General features: G+C 40.7%; 1 protein-coding gene across 1 annotated transcript in view; it reads right to left on the bottom strand.

Annotated features, from left to right (window-relative positions):
- The window catches only part of PRSS12 (serine protease 12), a 31,679-nt gene extending 9,702 nt beyond the window's left edge, over nt 1-21,977 (bottom strand). The window contains exons 1-8 of the mRNA XM_029964050.1: nt 21,701-21,977; nt 13,998-14,136; nt 11,929-12,107; nt 10,175-10,325; nt 6,809-6,987; nt 6,023-6,164; nt 4,843-5,048; nt 1,833-1,974 (exon numbers count right to left, since the gene is read on the bottom strand). Of these exons, the coding sequence (XP_029819910.1) occupies nt 1,833-1,974; nt 4,843-5,048; nt 6,023-6,164; nt 6,809-6,987; nt 10,175-10,325; nt 11,929-12,107; nt 13,998-14,136; nt 21,701-21,977 (1,415 nt within the window). The remainder of the gene's footprint in view (nt 1-1,832; nt 1,975-4,842; nt 5,049-6,022; nt 6,165-6,808; nt 6,988-10,174; nt 10,326-11,928; nt 12,108-13,997; nt 14,137-21,700) is intronic.
- Between the last annotated feature and the right edge of the window lie 718 nt (nt 21,978-22,695).

Here is a 22,695-nt window from a genome sequence, read left to right as displayed (position 1 = left end):
TTGTCTCTGCAGAATCTTACCAGTTGCTTAATAAGGGCACTACATCCTTCTTCCTAGCTTTATTTGAGAGCAGCCTATCTCTTACCGTGCATCAATAATCTCTCAGTTTGCTGATAATTCCCAGGGAAGGTATGTTCATACCCACTCAACCAAAACCAACCAGCCAACCAAAAACGCCACAAAAAACCCCAAACCAACCCCCGCTGTTTAAATAGAACATCTACCAGGAAACAAATGTACAAATCAGGATGTTCTAGAACAGGGAGTGCAGCTTAATAGAGAAAATGATATAATTGGGAGATCTCTAAAGGTACACGTGTTAAGTCAGTGTGTTTGTTAATGCACTGGAACGTGCTCTTACAGCTAGCTTTAGTCCACCCTTAACAAACACGTGTGTCCCTTCATTGCTGCTTTCCAAGCCAGCTGTTCATGCACTGCTGACCATCAGAGATACCTTTTGCCTGCTCAGATCTGTCCCTAGAGAGAAGAGTGGCTTCAGGTCTTACCTTCTCACTTTTCTCAGACACAAGGCCATGCACAATACCATGCTGAGCTCTTCACATGCAGTATTAACATCATTTATAATGTTGTTAATCAGGAAATCCAGTGAATTATTATAGATGGCCAACTATCATAGAAATTACAAGTTAAATAACTTGTACGAGAGATGACTTGTAAGTTGTTTTGTAGTTTTAAAGCCATAGTCTACTACTGCTTTCAAATACACTTCACTAAATGAATACCAGAGAGTTTTTAAAAGGCATATATAATGTGTTCAGATATAATTTGATGATACTCGGTTGCACCAGCTTCACATTGTTAGATACAGCAAAGAGTTAACACAATTTGTATCTCTTCAGCTCAGATTTCCTTAGGAATACACTCAGAGAAGACATTGCACTAATTTCCTGCTGTATTTCATTGGTGTTCTGGACGATTTTCAAGTCTCATTAATTCTGCTATTTATATATCTGCCCTATAGTTGTTATATTTTTACTGCTCTTGGGCATCCAGAAAAAAACTGCTGATGAGCGAATGTAAGCCTGATTGAGTGCTTTATTTCAAAAGTGACACCTACATAGCAGTGGTTTTAATTAGAGGGTGGGTTTGTCTGTCAGATCTATTCCTGTATTAAATGAAGCTTATTCAAATCACTGTCATGCAAGCCAAAGCCATAATCCTTTGTATAAACAGTTTTATCAAATCTCCAAGCTACATTAAGTCAGATCAGTAAATGAGGGGGAAAAACCCATGAAACTAGGAATTCAGTCACTGGTGTGCCTGGAATCTGCAGACATCATATTGACACCTTGTGACAGTGGACACTGACCTGTTGCTGTATTTCATTAAAAATGTTAACAGTTATGTTGGACACTATAAGGACTTCAAAGTCATCATTAAGGTTCACAAAAGATAAATATTAACAATATGCAGAGTAATACCTCTCAGTGAAAACAGATCAAGAGCTTTTTGAAACAAATGTGACAAATAAAAGTATTTATAGCTTAGTAATTTGGAATATTTAATATCCAACAAAAAATATTTAATAACTAGCATTTCTGTTGCCAGACCAACTGTGATATGCCTTTGAATGCTAAAATTCCTATTCCCAATTCTGGTATGTAATGAATATTCCTTTTGAAGACACAACCTTACTACTTTTTATACAAATAGTATAAATATATTTTTCTAAACAAATGGCAGATTGACAAGTTTTAAAAGGCATAAATTACCTTACCAGGCATGCCTGTGATATTTAGTTGCAGAAACTTAACATTTGTAGATACAGCAAACAGATCACTTGAGAAACAGCTTAATGAGTTTTTTCTTACTTGTAGCCAAGCTGTCGGCAGACTACAGCTGCATCCTTATCAGACCATCCATCATCACAAATCGTGCCCCACTGGCCATTGATAAAAATCTCCACACGTCCTTCCTTCTTATTCTCACCATCCATCAGCCTGATGGGAGGACCTGGGAATAAATTACTGCTGTCAGCTCACAAGAATAGAAGCAAGAAGTACTTCAAGTCATTTTCATTAAGTCCAGTACAAGAGGTCAACTGATGTTTATGTGAAACAAGCCCAAAATCAGCTGTTAAAGCAGGCATTTTTCCTGGCTGACAAAAGGAAGCAGTTTGTCCAAAGTGCAAGACAAATATCAAATACTACTGTACTTTAAACATCAGAATTCATCTGGTTCCTTTATTTCATACATATAGCTCAGAAATGGACCCCAGTGGGCACAAAACAATTCCCCAAGTGAAGGTAGAAAACACCCAAGATACTTTGATATGATACCTGTACAAGCTGGACAGCTTTTCCATATAGAAACTTTATGAGTGAGTTTAACTGTCCCTCAGTTCATGAATCCATTCTCAGGCTGGGTGCTGCTGCTCCTCTTAACCACTGTCTCAGCACAAAAAGTGCAGTATTGTGTTAAACTTCAGCCATTCCTTATCGTTACACATGCTGTTCTGCAGCATGGTATTCTACACTAATGTCTGATTACTTTTCTAGAAATTTAAATTTGTTGCTAATTCAGATATGTTCGTAATAGGAAGTCTCACTTCTGTGGATTAGTCAGAGTTAATTAATCACGGTTTGTTCATTGCTTGGCCTGTAGTTACATTTTGAATCATTAGGCAAAGTACATATTTAACTCTCACGTTACAGTTCCTTTACAGCATGCAAGCCACACAAGTAGCCTTAAAACAGCTATGAATTCCTCTGAGGCCTCTTTATAACATTTAAGTGAGAATCACCCTCTAAATCTTTTTATATGCCATACTTTATAATCTTTAATACACACGAGAGTTGCTTTTTAGAATAATTGAAAAGCCTGTTCCCCATTCTTCTATCCTGTTCCTAATCTCTAAATCTGTAAGGATGAGAAATTACTTAATGGTGCTCTTAAACAAAGCAGTGTTTTGAGACATTTGCATTTGATTTTTAATTCAGATTAATCCAGACTTTGAATCAGCACTGGTTAAATATGGCCTAATTCATTAATTAAAAGAGGAAATATTTGAAAACAAAGTCTGTTTGCTTTACATGTAATTTAAAAGCATATTGTTTCTACTGGAGTTCATACTGTCTGGGCAGTTCCATGAATTAACTTCACCAACCTGTTTACCTACACTGTCATGATCTTACATACTAAACAAATTATTGTAGTGTATTTACCTCATTTTCAGTGTTCCTCAATATCTGTATTTCCTCAAGTCAAATCATCTACTAATTTCTCATATTTTTCCACTGAATTCTTCCCTACAGGGAAAAAAATGCTTTTTCAAATGCTAGGAAGTAAATGGTAACAAGAGAGTCTTTGTCCACTTTCCAATCAGAAATCTAGGAAATGAGGGATAAACTGTCTTATTTTTTTGTTGAGCTGATGTTAGTCTGGAAGAATAAAAATTCAGGTAAAAATTATACTTCTCTTAACCACGTAGAGTCATGGGATATTAATAATACTTTATTGTTATCTCCTTGTGGCTTAGAATATATATATATTTATGAGCACAAAATTAATATAACAGTCTGGTAATGGGGGATGTGAGAATGTTCCCATATGGATGTATTTAACTGAACCAGACCTCCTTCAACTGAGATTATATTTTATAGGAATTTGAGCAAGGCAGCACAGATGGTTTGCATCTGTAAAGACATCAGTCATGATTTGAATTCCTGTTATTTTGGGGTTGAGAAAATTCTTTCCACCAAATATGATTTGACATCATCTACACTTAATGGAACTGTACTGCAACATAAAGCATTATGTGAGAGGTCTAAAGGCTATAAAGAGGGAGAGACTACAAAAGTACATGTGGAAGTGCTGACTGTTGTTATAACAGGTAGCAACATCGTGCAGTAAATCCGTGTCATGGTTTGTGGGATAGACCTTCAGTCTGTGATTTCCAGAGAACTTCAGGCACCCAGGCACACAGTTCCACTACATTTCAGCAGAAGCTGGGAATCTAACTCCACTAGTTATCATTCTGGTTTCAAAATCAACTAAAATATTCTGGGGTAAACTAAATAATATTGGCAACAATTTTCTAAAAGGCAACATACTGACAAGCTACAAACTTCATGTAGCAAATTGTAAAAATTAAACTTTTTCAGAACCGCTGAGCAACCCATTGTTCCCCTGTAGTTTCTGCTGTGCATATCTGATAGCCAGAATGATTGTTTAATTATCTACATAGGAATCTTTGGAATTTATTTGTATATATTTGTATATTTTGTATATATACAACGTCACTACGTAACTGGTATTTTTCTATCATTTCTTATCAGTCTTTTTATTCTTTTTATTTTCATACAAGTTTCTAGGCTTTTGACATTGGAACTGACTCTTTTATCTGTGTGTGCAGTATCATTCTGTTCTGGTCAGCAAGTGGGGCCCATTCACCCAGACACAATGTAAATGGTAGGCAATAGTAACACTACTATAATAGTAATAGTGCTCAAGTATGTCTCCAACTTTTGACATCAGGAGAAAGTTACTTGGAGGCTGGAGACTGCTGAGTAAACTTAGTTATACCATCAGGAAGTGCAGGATAGGTCTAAAATCTCGTGAAGACTGAGAGAACAGCATCTCTGAAATTTGCCATGCAAATCTGTGTTGAGCTTTAATGTTCTGGCTGCTTATGTTCCTCTAAACAAAGCTGGATTACTTCCTGTGATCTTCATGAGAATAGTGAGGATTTTCCCTTCCTGTTCCTTCTCTGCACACATCTGACAAATACTAGGACTTTGAGCACCCTTAAGTGTCCTGTACTTTGCTGGGATCTGTATCCAGCAAAACTCATACCACAGTTTCACTAAAGAGCTGCCTTACCAAGTGAGAGCTTGTGGCTGTCGTTATCTGGATGGCAGATGAGCCTGACATCCTCCTGATGGTTGCAGTCGTGCTTTCCCCACTGCCCCCGTGAACACTGCAGAAGGTTTGTCTCCTTCCCGGAGCAGCTGACATCATCCAGCCAGATGGGCCCAGAGCTCCCTTCTGAGGAGCTCTCTTTTTCCAGACCTGCACTTTTGCCATACCTGCACAACACAGACGCAATGTTTTGGTCCACACTCAGCAGAGGACTTGTGGTGCTTCAGCACTAGAAAGGAAATTAGTTACTCCTGAAGAAATAAAGGTTTCACAAGCATTAACTGTAAACAGTGTTAACTATGACAGAGCACGTTCAGTTAGCATTAAATTCAAGGAGAGCACCACATGCCCCCTCTTTGGTAATGTTTTTTTTAAGGAATGACTATTGCATTGGTAGAAACTTAAGAATGTAATACCTTTGATTAAGGCCTCTCTTCAGCCAAGCATATGGCTCGCACTGACTTTGAGTTATAGCATGTTCTTAGTATTATAGATACATTTAAATGTCACAGTCTGGAGAAAATGAGACAAAATCCTTTTTTGAATGTGAGCTGTTACTATCTGAAGGCAAGACAACAGTCACCTAGTGAGAGTGCATCTTTGTAGCCACAGTCAGTAGGAAAAGTAGTGAAGAGTGAATTCATCAAGCTCTAATGGGATCTTTCTAAAACAGGCTTTACAATACATAACAGTGTTCCAGGGCTAGGCTATGGGTTTTAATAAGGTAGTGCAGAAGGATTTACACCTTGAAAATATCTGTAATTTTTAATGACTGTATGGCAGGCAAAGCTTTAGAGGAATCTAACTTTTATAGGCAAAATAGAATACAAAATCGGTTTTTCTCTACAGCATATGCATTGACCTCAGCCAGAAAGATGACTGGAAGGAACTTGGTGCATAAATGCTGCTGAATTACATTATCTGTTGAAGGTTTTTTTCCTACCTAAACTGAGGCCATAAATACCTCTTTAACACTGTGGGAAGCAGGCTTTAGTGGATTTTAACTCAGTAGTTTCTATGTAGCACTCAGCTAACATTAAAAAACAAGACCCTCCTGAGTAGGGTCCATGTAGGGTTCATGTAAATGTTTGTCATCATTGTCAAGTCACGGAGCCAGATATCCAATATCAAGTAATCTTACTTAAATCCCAGCTGCCGGCAAACCACCTGCGTGTTCAGCTCTGTCCACCCATCATCGCAGACGGTGCCCCACTGCCCACTGTGATAGACCTCCAGGCGTCCCTCGTGACTGCCTTTCCCACTTGTGAGTCTTAGTGCACCATCTGTGTCGTTAGCGAGCGAGGAAAAACAAAAACAGGAATCAGTTTTTCTTAGGCCCAGTTATTGTTCCAAACCAAAATCAATAACATCAGGTTTACTGCATCCGAGCCAAAACGAGACTCCTGCATTTAGTGCTGATCCCTGCGTGTGGTTCGAGGAGATGACAGGGATGCCACAATGCACCCGCTCAGCTGCGAAGGGCTGCTTAATGTAACTGCCTAAGTGCACAAGGAATAGCACAAGATATCGATCCCCCAGGCCCTTATTACACGCCAGGTCCGCAGGAGTGGGCTCAGATTACACAGTTTCACTGATGCACACCTTATCTTTTTCTTTGTATCCTGTTATGTCCCTGGTTCCATGCTGACGGGCTTACTGCCACTGGCAGATGTGATACCCAGCTGAGGCAATGCCCCACAGAGTAAGTGGCAGTTGGCACATTACTGAGGAACCAGGGCCTTATTTTGAATAATGAGATTTTCTATACCTGTTATCCGTAGCCAACAGCTGGTTCATTGTGATACTGCCAGAACAGTTAATTCCTGTGGGGTTTTGTGCATCTGCACACTTTAAAGGTTCTCTTTCCAGAGCTGTGAACTCTGCATTTGTCCCTGCTTTTCTGTGTGATTTTTGGTAATTGAAGTACCTGTGAGAGGCGTGCAGGAAACGCCGGCGTCTTCTTTGTGGGCACAGTTGTGTTCTCGCCAGGAGCTTTTTGGACACTGCTCTATGGACAGTTCATTTCCCGTGCACTGCACTTCATCCAGCAGCACGGGGCCGGAGCCTTCTCCGAAGTAAGCCTGGCCCCAGGCCTTGGCAACACCCCTGTCGAAATGTCAGGAACACCCAGTCAAGAACAAGCATGCTGAAGATTTTCCTTTTCTCTGCCTTTTGGGTTTTAAGCATAACTTTCCTAGAGGAGATTATAGATGTACAGCTTGGGTATGAGGATTCTAATTTTAATTTTAATTTAATGTTTATGCGGAGTAAAAGTAATCCGATATATATTTCTACAGTGACTTTCATCTGTTGTCCTCAAAGCACATTAATCAAATCTCAAATACCCAGATGAGGCAGATAAAAGTGATTGTTCCACATTTAGTCATGTACAAACCACAGCAAAGAGATCTTAAGTGACTTGACAACCAGTCAGCAGTGGAAATAAGAACAGAAAGCAGACCTTAGCCTTGTGTGGGGTATATTCTGTGTCAGCATTGAGGATTTTGAGCACAACAAGCTATGTAAATTGAAAACACTCCCGTTGTTCAGCATTACAGAAATTATGCAGTGTTTAACACTTGATGATCTATCAGGATTTTTCTAATTCTGTTTAAGATGCCATGTCTTTCATATTAGTAGATGTTTGTCATGGTTTGGTTTCTTTCCACTCAGTGGTTTCTCTGTTCATATATTCAGTCTAGTTTGAAATGTCAAGGTTAAAATGCCTGTCTGAATTTTTTACTGTAATGATTTACCTATCTAAATGATTAGTTGAAATTAAGTAACATACAGTTTTCAGGGCCAAAAATACCCTCAGATGCACAGCAGGCAACATTTTAGCAAAACATGTAGCTCAGTCTGAAGTTAGTGCCTTAGACCTTAACCTTTTCTTCCAAATGACCTTCCTAATTCCAGATAACATACTAACAGACCTCTTGCTCTGTTTTTCCTTTAACAATGCCATGAAAATTTTTAATAGATTGGAAATTGTATTTTTCATTGCGATTTGAAAACATTTTCTGATTGCCCTTACTATTCTTCCATATACTTTGTTAAGTAACCAGGCATCTTTATATGCAGCATTAATTTACTGAGCAATGGTATTTTGCAATGCTGGTAATGGGAAAAAGAGACAAGTCCTTCATCTCTCGTATTTCATAAAGACTTGCTTTTCAAAGTGGTTGAAAGTGTGAACAACTATATAGTAAGCTAAGAAAATATAATCCATAGGATACACTGATGGTAATACTTCAAATCTTGGTATCCCATTTATATTTAAGCATCTAAATAAATAAAAACATTTTTTTTCCAGTGTATTTGGTACAAATGTACAGAAAATGTTAGAAAAAAAATCCTTATTCATTAAGAAGCTGGCTGAAATCAAAGAGATAATGCTTCACTACTTTGACTGCAGAAAACAAATTATACCATAGTCTACTAAAGTGCAGAGTTCCAATAAAGCAGAGACAAAACATCCCATTACTATAACAAGGGGAATTTGTATTGAGCAAAACATATTTATGAAATAAAAATGATAATTTTTCATTATTTTTCACCTATTAATGGTATATTTATACTGTGAAGTTTTATAGAAGTGGTGCAGAAGAGTTGAAGGGGTGTGGGAAGCTACTTATGATTTTATGATTTCTGGCATGTTTCCAGATGGATTAACAGTATGCAAATTTAGATTATTTTTAGTACTTCAGAACTGGTCTACTGCCACTGTTGGTAAGATTTCACTTCATATTAACGAGCACATGTGTTGAGACATCTTGCTTACTTAAGAAGTTCTGTAAATCTCCAGACATGTTTCAAAGAGACTTAGCAGACTTAGCACCATCTTAATACAATTTATTTACTCGGAAAAAAGAATCAAATTAGAAGCTGCTCAGAACTGCCATTTCTGATCATTAAATATAAGTAATCAAAAGTTTTAGTGTAATCAGCAAAGAGGCAGGTTAAGAGCATTACACTTGTCATTACTATACAGAAATGCAAAGCAGAGCTTAGTAACTCCTCAAACCTATTAATAGTGGCCCAATTCAAAAGCAGGAAAAGCCTTTAAGAAGAGAGACTTTCCATTAGGTATTCCCAATTGAAAATTTAGAGGCATATAGAAATACAGCATAAAATAAACTGGGGAAAAATAAAAATCTGATGTCAGAAGAGCATGTTGGTTCCCACATGGCTCCCCAGGAGATCTAGTAGCTTTTTAAGTACTGCAGTTCTCATCCTTTTGAGCTAATTTGGGTGGTACGGGCAGCCCAAGGCCTCAGTTACAAAATAAGTACACTGGGGGCCACCCATGAATGCCACCAAGCTTGCTGCCTACAATGCCACTTCTTTCAACTCATCATAATCCCAGCAGGGTTAACAGGCGAGTTCTGTTCCAGTCTCCTCTGCATTTACCTGCTTAGTTCTCATCCACTCTGTCTCAGACCTAATCCCCTTCTCCTCCTTGGGATACATCTTAGTGGCTTCTCTGCCTCTTGCTCCTAGTTCTTTCCCTCTTCAAGCCATCTGGCCTTTCATCCCAATTATCCCCATCTCCTTCCTCTCATTCAGCAGTTCTCCTCTGTCTCCCGCTCCTGCAGCATCTTCCCTCCAATACTGAATACTCTCCTGTGTGGTATCAAAATCACCCCTGGCTGTTGAGAAGAGGAGCAAGAAAATCCTGTTTGGCTGCTGTGGCTGTATTTCGGCCCATGCTCAGTTCAGACAATCACTGACAAGCTTAACTGTCAAAACTTCAAAAGGTCTCTACCTCAATATATGCAAACTGACAACCTTCAGAGACTCATGATTTAAACAAATCTTGAGAGATGCTCACAGGTACGCCAAAAAAACACATCCTCTCTGACAAAGCAGCGCTCTTATGCCAAAGCAAGGAGGCTGTCAGGTTCTTCAGTAAAACAGATTGGAAGGATTGGAACAGTCAAGACAAATTCCTTTTCATCACCTATGTGTTTGGGTTGAAACCTTACAGGAATCCTAGTGAGTTCTCACTAAAAAGTCAACATTTATTCTGAGACACATTTTTTGTCTGACATAGAGACAAAAAAGTCCCTATCATATGACACTGAAAACTGGATCCTGTAAATCAGAGTTCCAGGGAGTTAAAAGTAATGGCACTGTACCTAAACCTTCTATAAATAAACTTAGTGACTGCCCCATGGTATTAGTGCACTTTTAAAGGAGCATTTTTTACAATTACACTTCTCCTAGCTTCAGCTGTGTGTGTGGTAACTCTCCTGCTTTGCTGCTGGAACAAAAAACATGTAGAAAAACAAACCCGAGGCCAAGCTGCCGGCAGACAACTTCAGCATCTGCGTCATCCCACTGATCATCACAGACTGTCCCCCACTGGCCACCGTGGTAGACTTCTACTCTTCCTTCGTGGGCGTTGTTCCCTCCAGCCAGCCGGATCGGAGTAAACACGGGGGCTGTGATCCAACACAGAATATGGAAAAGGTCATTTATTTCAAAAATAGAATCCTGATAGTAAAGAAAAAGGAAGGTGCTTAATGGTTTCTCTGACATCACTCCAGAACCACACTTTATTTTTTCTAGTTAGATGGAAAACCTGAATTTAAACTTCCTAGAAATGAGTTCCCCTCAGCTTCACTGTCACTAGCTGAAGAATAGTACAGACAGGTATTATTATACAACTATACTGATCTTGAATTACCTACGTGTGAGAGCATTCACAGACACTTAGTGCTGTAAGGCCAAATACTAAATCAGTCCGTAGAGCTGCATTTCTACCAGTAAGAGCAAAATTGCCTCTGTATAGGCTTGCTCCCAGAGGGTAAAATCTGAAGTAAGAGGCAAAAATTATTTCACTGACATGGAAGTAGTAATTCATCCTCCTGTTTTCTCATTCCTTTGCTAATTCCAGTCAGAGCAGTGAAACCTCCTTGACTGGAGTCTCACTTTAATTGTCCACTTCCTGTTTCTGGTCTTTTCAAATCAGTAGCTCTCTTCTGGTGCACCAAGAAACTGTCTTGAAAGCATCACTCCTGCATAAAGCTATAATAAAGGAAACAGCTTAAAGCCACATAAACCCCCCACAATTGTTCTGATATTAACAAGGTTATTTTAAAGTTTCTCCATATCTAACATATGAATGATTTGAAATGTGAATAATTTTTGTGTAGCCTTCCAACCAATTAATTCTACTATTTTTTGGCTTCAAAAAAGAAAAGGGCATATTACTGTTCCACTGATATGAATTCTGGGGCTTTTTGCAATTACTCAAAAAGGGTAGTTGCAGTAGAACCTGCAAAAACTTGAAAACATTTATAGATTTCAGTTTCTTTAGGCAAAACTACTTCTCTTGCTTTGGTCCTTCAACTTGTCTCATACCTTAAAAAAAATCTTCTCCCTTCCCTCTACTCTACAGTAGTTTCCTACTAAATTAAGACCAAAATGTTCTTTTAAAAGTCATTTATCAAAATATTACTCATTAATAGGAGAGCATAGGACAGAAATGCACCTGCTTTTGGATAGGAATGTAAGTAGGAGAGGAAAGGCAGCACAGAACTGGCTGCAGCCACATGTTCTGGTTACAGCTGAAGATGCTGCCACTGCCAGCTCCCCAGCACTGCCAGCCCAGCCTTCCTCGAGGCCAGCAATATCTTAAATCTGAGGGCATAAGTGCCCATTTAGTTGCTGTTTAGCATGTTGATTAAAATAATCTGAAATATCTTAAAAACATTAATGATAATTTTTCTCCTATTAAAAAATGTGGGGAGATACAATCCTACTTTTACAGCCAGAGATTCTTGCTACTTCACCCCTTCTCACAAGCTACATGTCAAAGCAGCAATTTGCTCATAGATTATGGAAAGGTAAAAAGTTGTTAAGCTAGTTGCTCCTTGCACAGCATAGAGGTATTTGAAGGAGTTAATGATGTGGTGATTCAATCTGTTTAATTTTCTCTTCCAAGAAATCTTAATATTTTTTTCTAATTTAATAATGAGTAATTCCTACTACTTCTATTTAAATAAGAGAAGGAGTTACGCAAACCATATGTATTTTTTTTACCCAGGGAGGAGCTACATGTGACAGCAGCTGCCATTTTTTGAGGACATGTTCCATCCTGCCAGGTGTCTTTTTCACATAACAGTATATTGTCTTCATCACCACGACAACGCACTTCACTCCAGAAAACAGGAATAAGGCCCAGTCCAGAAAATGGTATGTGTTTCGCTGTACCTTTCTCACTGTGAGAAGAATAACCAGGATAGGATATTAGAGTGGGAGGAAGGGAAGTAGGAACATTTTCTCATCTGTAAATCTTGGAGTAGGAAAGAAAGGGCTTTCTTCAGTAGTGTAAATTCATCACATTTTTCATACAGTTCAGCATTGTCTTCTGCACAAAGAAAAGTAACAGATGTGACCCAGTTCTCACCATTTTGTTGTGGGATATTTTAGTACAATGATTGTGTTGCTGCAGGGCCAACTGCATTCCTGTTCTCTCAGTTCTGAACTACAAAAATCAACAGAGTCCACAGGTGAATCTACAGTATCAGCCCTGCAGTCACACTTTCAGGAGAGTTAATCCCACCAGGCCTTTCACCCTTATCCTCTCCTTTAGTCCATGAAAACATACCAATGCTCTGCCCATCTATGTCATATATTGTGGTTGTGATGATGGGACAGGGAAACCACCTCATACTTCATTAGATCAGGCCCACATCCATTTTTCTCTCTTCAGCCATTCCCATCCATCCAGAACATTTATAAACAGCTCCATTTCCTTCCCATACCAAATCTACAGCAGCATTTATGGAGCCATCTTTTCTTCCATATAAAGCCCAACAAAATTAAAGCAAAGCCCAAATACTGTAATCTCAAAGGAACAGATGGATGGAAGCACCTGAAAAGCACCAATAATACACATGAGTTCACCTGGTGGTACTTAGATCCAAATTTCTGCCAGACACTCATGATAACAGGAACTTCAGCTCTGTTTGCTTGGGGCTTTTTGGCCTGGGTTCAGCTTTAACCCATTTCTGTTGACAACACCAAACCACTCACCTGTATTGCTGATCTGCTTTTGCTAAGAGCAGTCTCATTCAGCTGAAGGTTCAGGGTATGGGAGCAGAAAGAACTTAGGTGAAAATGAGGAGAGGGAGACAGTGCACGTAGACAGCTGAAGTCATAAGCAAAATCACAGCCTCCAGATGGCTGAACTTTTATCTCATCTAATCCTCATATTTTTATAAGTTGGCGTGGTGTGTCCAGATTAGTATTGGACATTATAAACCAGATTAGGTTTAGTTCTGGCTAGCAGTCTTAAAAAGTGGGGTAATCATGAGGAATGTCACAGTGCAAGTCTGCTCTAAAAGCCCCTTACTGCTTGTAGCAAGCAAAATCACTGCTTTGCTATATGAGTGAAAGAAGTGTTATAAAGGCAATAAAGCCAGACAAATTATGTTAAAGTGTCCTGTTGATTAACTCCATTCTGGCAGCAGCTCAGTGAGGACAATGCAGAGATTTTCAACCTGTCCAATACTGCTATAACTGTAAAATGTTACCATTTTCCAAAAAGTTAGGATGAGTCCCAGATGTTTTCTGGCAGGATAGAATGGATGATTACCAGGGTAGTCCCAGGCTCCTGGGAACTAGGAATTTTCCTGTGATTAGGAGCCCATGTAGAGTCTAATTCTGGCCACAGTTACATTGTTATTGATTCAATAACCTCACTGGAGCTAAGCCTCACTCCTAGTTGAGAGTTACATATGTGAGATCAGGATCAGACTACATATTTCTGTCCTTGTGGACATCTCCCAAATGTCTAAGTGAGCAGGTTTTGTTTGCCCTAAGCTTTTTTGACCCGCTCACACATTTCACTTTGAAGGCAGAGCATCTGCCCTGGTCTGCTCCTCTCCAGGTGCCATATGCAGTTTTCTGGTGAAATACTGATTATCACAGCAACCTCTCTGAAGTGTAACGCGAAGGATTCTGGGGAGAACAACTTCAGCATTTAACAGCTTTCAAACAGAAAAAGCAACCATCAAATGCAAAAAGCCCTGAGGATTTACACAATAGTTTGTCCTCTATACTGAAACATTAAAAACAAGTTGACTGATTTTTACTCTGAAACTTACCCAAGTGCAAGCTGTCGACATACAACTGTTGCATCATTATTGTCCCAATGGCTCCCACAGATTGTTCCCCAGATTCCATTCAAATAAACTTCCACTGTACCTTCAAACTCATTCTTGCCACCCCGGAGTCTCACTGACCCTAGTTAAAAAAAATTAAAAATAAAACAATTAAACCTCCAAGATACTCCATTGCTCAGTTAATATATCCCACATGAAAGACTCCAAATCTCATTTTCCCTCTGCAGAGAGAGTTTCTGTGTCATGTATTAGTGAGCTGCTTCCAAGAAACACTTTGGCACACTAACATTCTTATACCATGATATACAAAAGGAGATAACCTTATTTTTAACATTTTACTACTTATACTGAAATTATATTTCTGAACCTTCTGATACTACAACTTAGCTAAAAATCTAGCAAAAAAGAAGTATGTGTAGACTACACAGTTATTTAAATGTGATTTCCTCTACCCAAATGAGCAAAAAGTGTATAAATATATATGTGTGTATATATATATATATAAATGCTCTACTTTTATCTTTCACAAAATTCCATTGAACTTAAGGGAATCAGAAAACAACCACATGTATTGCATAGCTCTTGCTCTGACCCATGGAACATTATGCATGTATTGGATGTCAGCAGTTTATTTTAGCCAAAGAATGCATTTGTTCATAGTCGTTCTCAGACAGAAAAATATTGGATGTAGTTCTGTTAATTCATGAGAAGTCTTTACCAAATTCTCAGACAAAGCAAGATAAAAACATAAGGAATTGTCTAAAATGGGAGGGAGGGGGAAGTCTGCTTCTTGAGAGCTGCAGAACACAGAAATCCAAGAAAATGAGCAGATGTTGCATTTTTCTATTAGGTAGTTTTACTTGGGATGCCAGATGCACGTGCTGTTGAAGGTAGCCAAGGGCCACTGCTAAAGGTGGGAAAAATGTTCCTAGGTATAACTCCACAGAAGCAGAACAGAGTCATAACAACATTTCTGTTAAATTTTCAAACATAGCCCAACTGTTTGAATTAGTATTGCCTGAAATCTCAGTTAATCCATCTGCCTCTGTTCTGTGATCTACTTAAAATTAGAAACTACACCATCATCCAGTTTGCAGGGGCTTTACCAGTGGGAGGAAATAGTCAGTGTTTGTGCCTGCATTTCATTGTATATGTGTTAGTGTTTGTGTAAATAATAACAATAATAGGGAGGTCCACTTTTTTTTCTCAGCTTGTGTCCCGGTTTTAGTTCAGTATATTTTATAAAACCGCAAAGCCAAACAACTGCCAGATAACTCGAGGAATTAATTAACCTCAAACTCGGGTTTGCATGTTCCTTTCTGCCTCCTGTTTACTTTCTCAGCAGTAGCTTACTGTGCAGTAAACTGCAAACAACATTTATTCAACTCATGTTACAGTGAGCTATCATTTCAAAGAGAGGATTATGACTGAGTCAGTTATAACAATACTGTAGACATGTTGCACATCATTTATCTGCCTTTACGATTTTTCTCTTTGTGTTTTTCTGTATGTGTCACATACAGACAGAGTCCGGAATTTTGTTTATTTCTGCTCTTCAACAGACTTTTGTGTAGACTATTATTTTCACTTGAAACATCAACTGCAGGCATAGCAAAGTGATTCCTGACATACCAGAAAGCAAGTTTGAAGATGTCATCTCCAAAAATAAGTTTATTTTAGTGCATGATTGCTTACAGTCCTGCATGACACCTACTGAAATCAATACAGTGTTTCCTGAGTACACATTACACAATGTTTCTATTCAAATATTTGAATAAGGGAGTACTTGAAGAATAAAATTCTCTTCTAAATTCTCCATGGCAGAATTTGGCTCACTCCTCCTTTTGTATTTACACAATTCCCAATGACAGCAGGGGAAGAATTCATTCATGTACATAGAGCAAAACACAGAAAGGGATTGTTAAAGGTAAATTTAAAATATTTCATCGTTTAATTTAAAATATTGATTTTTACCTGATAAGTTAATCTAGAAAGAAATAAAAAGACAGCCTATTTTTACATGTAACTAATATTAAACCTGCCATTTCATAGAGCTAACCAAATATATGGAATATGCACTTTGAAGTATGTATCAACCTATATCATATGACGAGTCATAATTATGTAGCAAACAAATCAAAGGGCACACTAATGAGAAAATTATTTCTCTGGTGTTTCCTCAAAATGTTGTGGTATTCAGACACCTGGTAGTTATACTACCAGATCAAGAGAGACATTAGCTACAGTAGCAGGGATACCTCATAAAACATAACAGAGCTTTAAAATCTAGACTTTCAGTATAGTAGCTTAGTTTTCCTTTCCAACAGATAAAACCCTTACTCCATAATGAAACACAGAGCTGTGTTTCCTGTGAAAATTGATCGTAGGGAACTGCAAAATGACCAGCCTGATCTGCCATCTGTATGTTTATGCTGTATTACAAAGTATCCATTTATGTGTGACTATTTTCATTGCAAGATGGTCAGTGTTTGTAAAATGACCAGGAAACACTTTTTCACTTCCTAGGCAGCAGCAAAACTAATATTTAGCATGATTAAAAGGATACTGGTTAATTCTTAATTTCACTGATTAAGTCTTTTGCTGTTAGATTTTAACACCTCAAGCCCATACTGCACCCGAGCACATGTGCCCGAGGGGCTTCCTTCTGTGCTGCCCCTACAGCACGAGAACTGTGCAGAGGAGCACCTTCATTACCTTTTAGCAAACAGCTCTGGCTTAACTGTATGCACTGGAGGCTCTAGGTTTCTGGAGTCACAGGAATAGTAGCATCTCAGTTGTTTAAGCTATAAGTTTTCAGCTCTTTTAGTTGCTGAAGAAAACCAAATATGGTGGCAGTAGAGCTAATGCAGTAGTATCTACTCTCTGCTCTCCATCAACTCATTACAGTGTCAAGCCTCTCCTTAAAGTGCTTCTCAAACCTACACTGCCTCCACACCAAGTTCAGCAACGGGGAACCGGAGCACTGGGATCCAGCCCACAGCTCTCTGCCCTCCTCAGCACTGGTCAGGAAGAGGGAGGATGAGGAGAGGTGAACTGACCCCGCAATAGTTAGAAACAAGGGCACAGGACCACAGAGCAGGCCTGCTAGGCAGCTCTAGGACACACACTGTGGTCTTAGAACAGACTTAATTCAGCCTTATATTAAAAAATACAAATCTACTGTCCTGACAGAAACTCCTTATTTATAAACACTGATTGTAATTGTGTTCTAGCTGAGGTTACTGCCGGTCAATTCATGTTGTTTACATACAGTCTGGTAATTTTAGTTGTCCTGGTATCTGCCCAAGTCAGAGTCTTTCCTATGTGCTATCACTGTTTAAAGGAGATTAAGTTATACTTGCAAATGCAAGGAAGTAAGGGTATCCAGTGGGTGCTGCTGAGACTTGCTCCGCAACACCTGCCATATAGGCTCAAGATGAGACACCCAGGAAAAAAGGGAGAGGAAAACCACTCAGCCAACTTTTAATTAACTCCAAAAAGCAGAGGAGCTTCAAAGGAATTGTGCTGTTGTGATTGGCCTCTTTTCCTATGCCATTCTCCAGAGAGAGAATCTCTCATGTCCAGAGATGCTGGGTAACTTCAAACCCTGTTTTATTTTTTACGTTTCACTGGGAACAAGCATTGTTACTGTGCGTGGCTGAATTGCAAACAGAATCACTTTCACTGCTGCTGTACTTGTGTTACAAGCGGGGTTTATGGTGTTGGCTAAAGGTGTGCCAGTAGTTCCTCCATAAATTCCTGTGTCCAAAGGTTTGCAATTTGGCTGTCAATGTAGATTGGGAAAACCAGGATCAGAAGTAGAAACTGTGCCTTTTACCCCAGTGCAGTGTGCTCTGAAATGGCAGATTTAAAGCCAAGCAGAAGTAGTATTCTGAATATTGGAAATCTGTAAAAACAACAAACATTTTTATTTCTGCTTTAATTTCCAAGGGGTTCCAACGTGGGATAGCGCCACAGAAAGGCCCAGCACTGATAATTCATCTCTGTTGCCTTGAAGTCAATTAGGTAAGTCCAAAGTGTGAGGGTCTCCCATTGACACCTGCTGTATATCCCATGTAGCTGCATTGTCACTTGTAGTATTTCAGAACACTAGTGGATGGTTCATAATACATACAGGAGAGTCTATCCCAGCTTCAGAATGAAACTAATTCATCAGTTTCTATGAGGTACTTGTAAAAAGCTACCTGTAGTATAGGTCAAATCTAACACCAGTTCAGGTCAATGGAAGCTTTCCTTCCCTCCCAGGATCAGGCTAAAATCAAAGAAATTAATCCTGTTGACTTCAGCAAAACTATGGATGATGCTCAGTGTGATCAATGTACGCTGTTGTCTATCACTATTACAATTACTTCCCCTTGGCATTTGAACCTTGAAAAAGGGTGCATCCATCAGAAGTCCTTTGTAAGAACTATCCTGAGAACTTCAGCAGATAGCAGTATTGCATACTCGAGGATGCTTATATTAGAACTTTCATAAATATTGTATATACTGAGTGTGTAATGTGCTGCATTGGTTCCTCTGCAGCAGTGAGATCCATCATGTCATCAATCAATGTTTTAAGGCTCTGAAAAAACTAAAGTGGTCAGAGCTGGAGAAAATGAGGGATCTCATGCTGTGCAGCTCTAGTAAGAGTGGTTCCAGAGGTGCTGCTTCTTAGAAGGAAAATATGAACGCTCATGTTTAAGTTTTCATCATATTTTTTCCTTTAACCCAAAAAAAGCCAAAACCTCAAAAGGCCTTCCATCAACTGCCTGGACTGTAGTATAACAGGTAGGGAGAATAATCAGTGTCCAGACTATGAGCCTGAGGCTTGATTCTTCTCTCACAGAAGTTCGGTGAAGCCTTATTTGATTGGCATTAGTGGAATTACCCTGTGATAAAAGCAACTTAAATGGAAAGACTCTACAATCAGGCACTTCTGGAGATGTGTACTTTATTTCCAGTTCTGCCACTGATCTCTGGCAAAGACAACCTCTCTTGTATTGTTTCCTCTCTTTGTAATAGAAAGGAAAATAATTAACCCACTTTACTTGAAGAGCTTTAAATTACATTTGTAACAACATAGCATGATCAACATATCATGCAGAATACTGTCCATGCCACACAAACATCGTGTGGCAGCAGGTGCTTCCAGGTACTGAACTAGGCCTCTTTCTTGAAGCCTGAGTACAGTACAGGTAAATTGTTATTAGCAGTAACTAAAATACTAAATTCTGCTGGACTTATGCTGGCTCTGTGTAGAGAGCACTCTTGTATTCATTGATTTTCCTCGCTGATTTCCTTGGTTAATCATGATATTTTATACATATTTGTATTTGGTTTACTTGCTATCAAGGCATGAATAAGTAATATTACCCAGATGTCTCTCATTATAGAAGGAAGGAAATGAAACAACCAAATTTATTATTTTTAACTGTAAAACTGATTTTAGACTGGTACCACATAGTTTAATTGCAAAGGGGCTTTTATTTTTTAATTTTGCATTGTTAATGTTTAAATATAAAGCGGTTTAATATATATACATGCACAAAATGTAGCCAATTAACTTTGCAGGTAAGTCTTAATATTTAAGCTCGAAAAACCTGGAGATTTACAGTTAAGCCTTTGAACATGGTATTGTATTCAGTTATTGCAGGTGCCTAATACCAAGTGTGGGCTTCCTTAGCCCAGGTACTAAAACAGCAGGTCAGTCTGACCTTCCCTAGCTATAAACTGCATCATAACATTGTCTTACTTGCATTTCTTTGCTTCTTGCAAGACAGGAACACACTTCAGGAGGAATATTATAATAATGTTTGTTTCTGGGGAAGTGGCTTGATTTATTTCCATGTTCCCCTATAAGCCACCTCACAAACTCTCTACTTATTTCCTATGGCCCCCACGAAGGCTTTTGGGCAGAGGTCTGCCCTGGTGATGTCCCTGAGAGTTTACCACTGAGTCCAGCAGGAACAGATGACCCTTCCTTTAGAAAGTATTGGCTATTGTTCAGTAGCCATGTCCTCCCTCTTAGCAGGGGCCAACCTGAATTTCCTTTTTCGAGGGGAACAAAGCAGCACTCTAAAAAGACTGAAGAAACACAGCTAAACCCAAATCATGCAGTATTTTTGGTGGTTTTTTACTTACATCCCTTTCATGCTGAACTTACAGGGGATTCTGGAACTAACTTACTTTACTAAGTGCAAGATTGGGTTCTTAGCAATAAACTGCTGTGTTCTTCTTCACTATTAGATTAGACTAAGTCCTCACAAAGTATTCTGGGAACCAGACTGAAGAATTCTGAAAAAGGCTATTAATATGTTGGGCTAATTTAGAGAAGCAACTGTGGGACCCTTTCCAAAAGTGAGACCAGTTAAAGGGCATGAAGTCTTCTGCATTTTTTTTCATCTGTGTCTAGTTATGTGTTTTCCATGCCATCAGCTGCCTGGTATTCTTTCTAGGGAAACATCTGTACTGCATAACATCATTCTATCTTCTAGAAGGAGTACAACATTTCACTTGGAACACGGCTTTGGAAGCTGCATTTTTTTTAACGTGTAAATGATCAATATGGACCTTGGTGCCTCCATATCCTCTTCCTGTGATATTTTATACCAAAATGTATAATTATCACATTGTTCAGGTTATCATCTTTTTTTCGGACACCTTCTATGGCTATTGTTGGAAGAGAAACATAACAATCCTTTTCAGTAATCTGAAATTAAATTAATGTAAAAAACCCACAACAAACCCAACTTCCATAAGAACAAATTATTATTAATAATATTAGTGATGAACTTCCTTGCTGACCTTGTGCTATTAGAAAATCTGTAAAAGGAAGGGCAACAAAGCAGGGAAATTTAATTTTTATTGCAATGATTAGGCTTGATCATTTTTAGTATAGATAGGACATAATCCTTATATAGGTGGGAGATAATACCAGAGTGATGCAGGAGAAAATGTGAAATCATTCAAAGCCAGACTGTGCTATTGACATTTAATGTCGATACTGATGAAATGTAAAGCTGATCAAGGGCTGAATGCTGAAATTGCTGCTCAGTCCTTACACACTGAAAACTCCCCTGAAGTCAGTGGGAGTTCAGCTGGGAGTGTGTGGGGAGAGAGCACAGATCTCTTGGCTCCGTTTACAGATGTCCTCGACCACCATCGCTAACTTGTGAGCCCTAAGATACGGGGTAAAAAAAGACAGACAGACAGACAGACTGTGTGAGCAGATCGCCTTTAGAGCAAGGCATCCTTCTGCTTCTCCTTCTGCCACTTCACTTCTGTAGACCAAGTGCTTCCCGGAGAAGCGCACCCCGTTACAAAGAAGAGAATGCCAGCCAGCCTTGGCTAGCTGAGCCTACTGAACACTCACAGCACAGCTTCGAAACGCGATTTACCCACAATTAGAAAATTGCGGCGGAATAACCTCTGGTGGGACCTTGGTCCTTCCGCTGCACCCGCTAATGCACAAGTTTAACTCTCCTCTCGGAAGAGCTTTGGCTGTCACGTTGGCAAACAGTGCCCGTCCTCCCGTTCCCCGTTCCCTCCGCGACGGGGAAGCGGGTCCGGGATGGAGAAGTGAAGCGCCGCCGGCCGAGGCTCCCCCGGTCTCTCTGTGCTCTCCCCGTCCCGCGGACCCGCGAACCCTCCCGCCGCGCTCCCCCCCGCCCGTCCGCACTCACCTTGCTCGCAGCCGGGCGGCCCCCGGCCCGGGCTCAGCCGGCGCCTGGCGGGAGGGCGCAGGAGCTGCGGCGTCCCCGCGGCGCCCGGCCGCCCCCCGCGCGGCAGCGCGGCCGCCGCGGTCGCCAGGGGCGCTGGGCGCGGGGAAGCCCCGGCGGGGCAGCCGGCGGGGGGCTGCGGGGGGCGGGCGGGCCGGGAGGCCGGCGGAGACTTGCCCGGCCGCGGGCTCCGGGCAAGCGTCCCTATCACCAGCGCCACCACGAAGCCGGCCAATGTCATGGTGCCAGTCCGCCGGCTCGGGTCATCTCCCCTCTCATCGGCGCGGGATGCGAGGGGGGAAGGCGGGGGCGGGCGTCCCGCTTCCCTCGCCGCACACTCCCCGGGGGCAGGCGAGCGGGCGCGGGGGAGCGCGCAGCCCCGCGATGCGCTGCCACCTCTGCCGCAGCTGCCCAGGCGGCGGGGAGCGGAGGGGAGCGGCGCCCGACACCCCGCGCCCTCCCCGGCCGCCCCCCGGGTTCTGCGCTGCCCGCGGTCCCGCCGCAGCCTCTCAGGCTCACCCCGCTTCTCTCTCGCACTTGGGGCTCCCCTACCAGCCACCTTCTCGGCCCGCGGCTGTGTCTCCCCCGACCTCCGACAGCCTCACAAAGAGCAGAAGGAGCCCGGGCAAAGCCTGGCCTGGGGAGCGCAGCTTCGGGGCGAGAGGGTCAAAACGCAGGGCGGCTGGGGCGGCAGAGGGATGGAGAGATCCCCAGACGTGTCAGCGGGGAACAAAGGGGCTGGAAACAAATGCCATGAAATGTCTTCGAGGGTTTAGCATTATCCCAGCCCCATGTGCTCTGAATAGTAATCTGCTTATTCCCAACCGCTGCCGAGGACTGCATGACCTGATCATCTCCGATTTCCTTTTTCCACCGGGATGGCTGTCAGTTACTTTTGCTTCTTTGTATCATACTGTTTAGTTTTTCGTTTGGATTAATTATTTTTTAATTCACCTCTG

The sequence above is a fragment of the Manacus vitellinus genome, unplaced genomic scaffold, assembly GCF_001715985.3.
Source record: "Manacus vitellinus isolate BGI_N305 unplaced genomic scaffold, ASM171598v3 scaffold_69_pilon, whole genome shotgun sequence".
Classification (NCBI taxonomy): Eukaryota; Metazoa; Chordata; class Aves; order Passeriformes; family Pipridae; genus Manacus; species Manacus vitellinus.
This window is presented reverse-complemented; position numbering and strand designations above follow the sequence as displayed.